Source organism: Cariama cristata, unplaced genomic scaffold (assembly GCF_000690535.1).
Source record: "Cariama cristata isolate BGI_N322 unplaced genomic scaffold, ASM69053v1 scaffold25793, whole genome shotgun sequence".
NCBI classification, from domain to species: Eukaryota; Metazoa; Chordata; class Aves; order Cariamiformes; family Cariamidae; genus Cariama; species Cariama cristata.
In genome coordinates this window covers 1,365-1,770 of record NW_009610510.1, presented here as the reverse complement: position 1 = coordinate 1,770, position 406 = coordinate 1,365, and the positions used below count along the sequence as shown (strand labels likewise).

General features: G+C 55.2%; 1 protein-coding gene across 1 annotated transcript in view; it reads right to left on the bottom strand.

The window, feature by feature from the left end:
- Positions 1–406, bottom strand: part of LOC104159894 (transcriptional enhancer factor TEF-5) — a gene marked incomplete at its 5' end in the record, with an annotated part of 2,104 nt that overhangs the window by 442 nt on the left and 1,256 nt on the right. The window contains one exon of the mRNA XM_009697917.1: positions 248–400. Within this exon, the coding sequence (XP_009696219.1) occupies positions 248–400 (153 nt within the window). The remainder of the gene's footprint in view (positions 1–247; positions 401–406) is intronic.

Sequence of the window (406 nt, the reverse complement as noted above, 5' to 3'; positions counted from 1 at the left end):
AGGCACAGCCACTTTATTTGCACCATCAAGATTTGCTCCCTGTTATTCAGGGGGTTGCACGGGCTCAGGTACAGGGACTTTAATTGCATCACCAAAAATTTGCTACCCAATTTTTGGGGGTTGCACGGGCTGAGGCACAACCAGTGGCTTTGCAGTGCCGGGGCCGGGCAGCACGCAGCAGGGATGGTGGGGTCAGTGCAAGCGTTTTCCTGGTGGGAAACGCTCCCTGGAAAAGGAGGGGAGGTACCTGCAGGATGGTGAAATTCTCCAGGACGCTGTTCATCATGTACTTCTCCGGGAGGTGCTTGAGTTTGTGGATGAAGTTGATCATGTACTCACACATGGGAGACCGGTGGATGCGGTAGACGAACCGGCCGGTCTCCAGACGCGCGTAATCCGTCTGCGA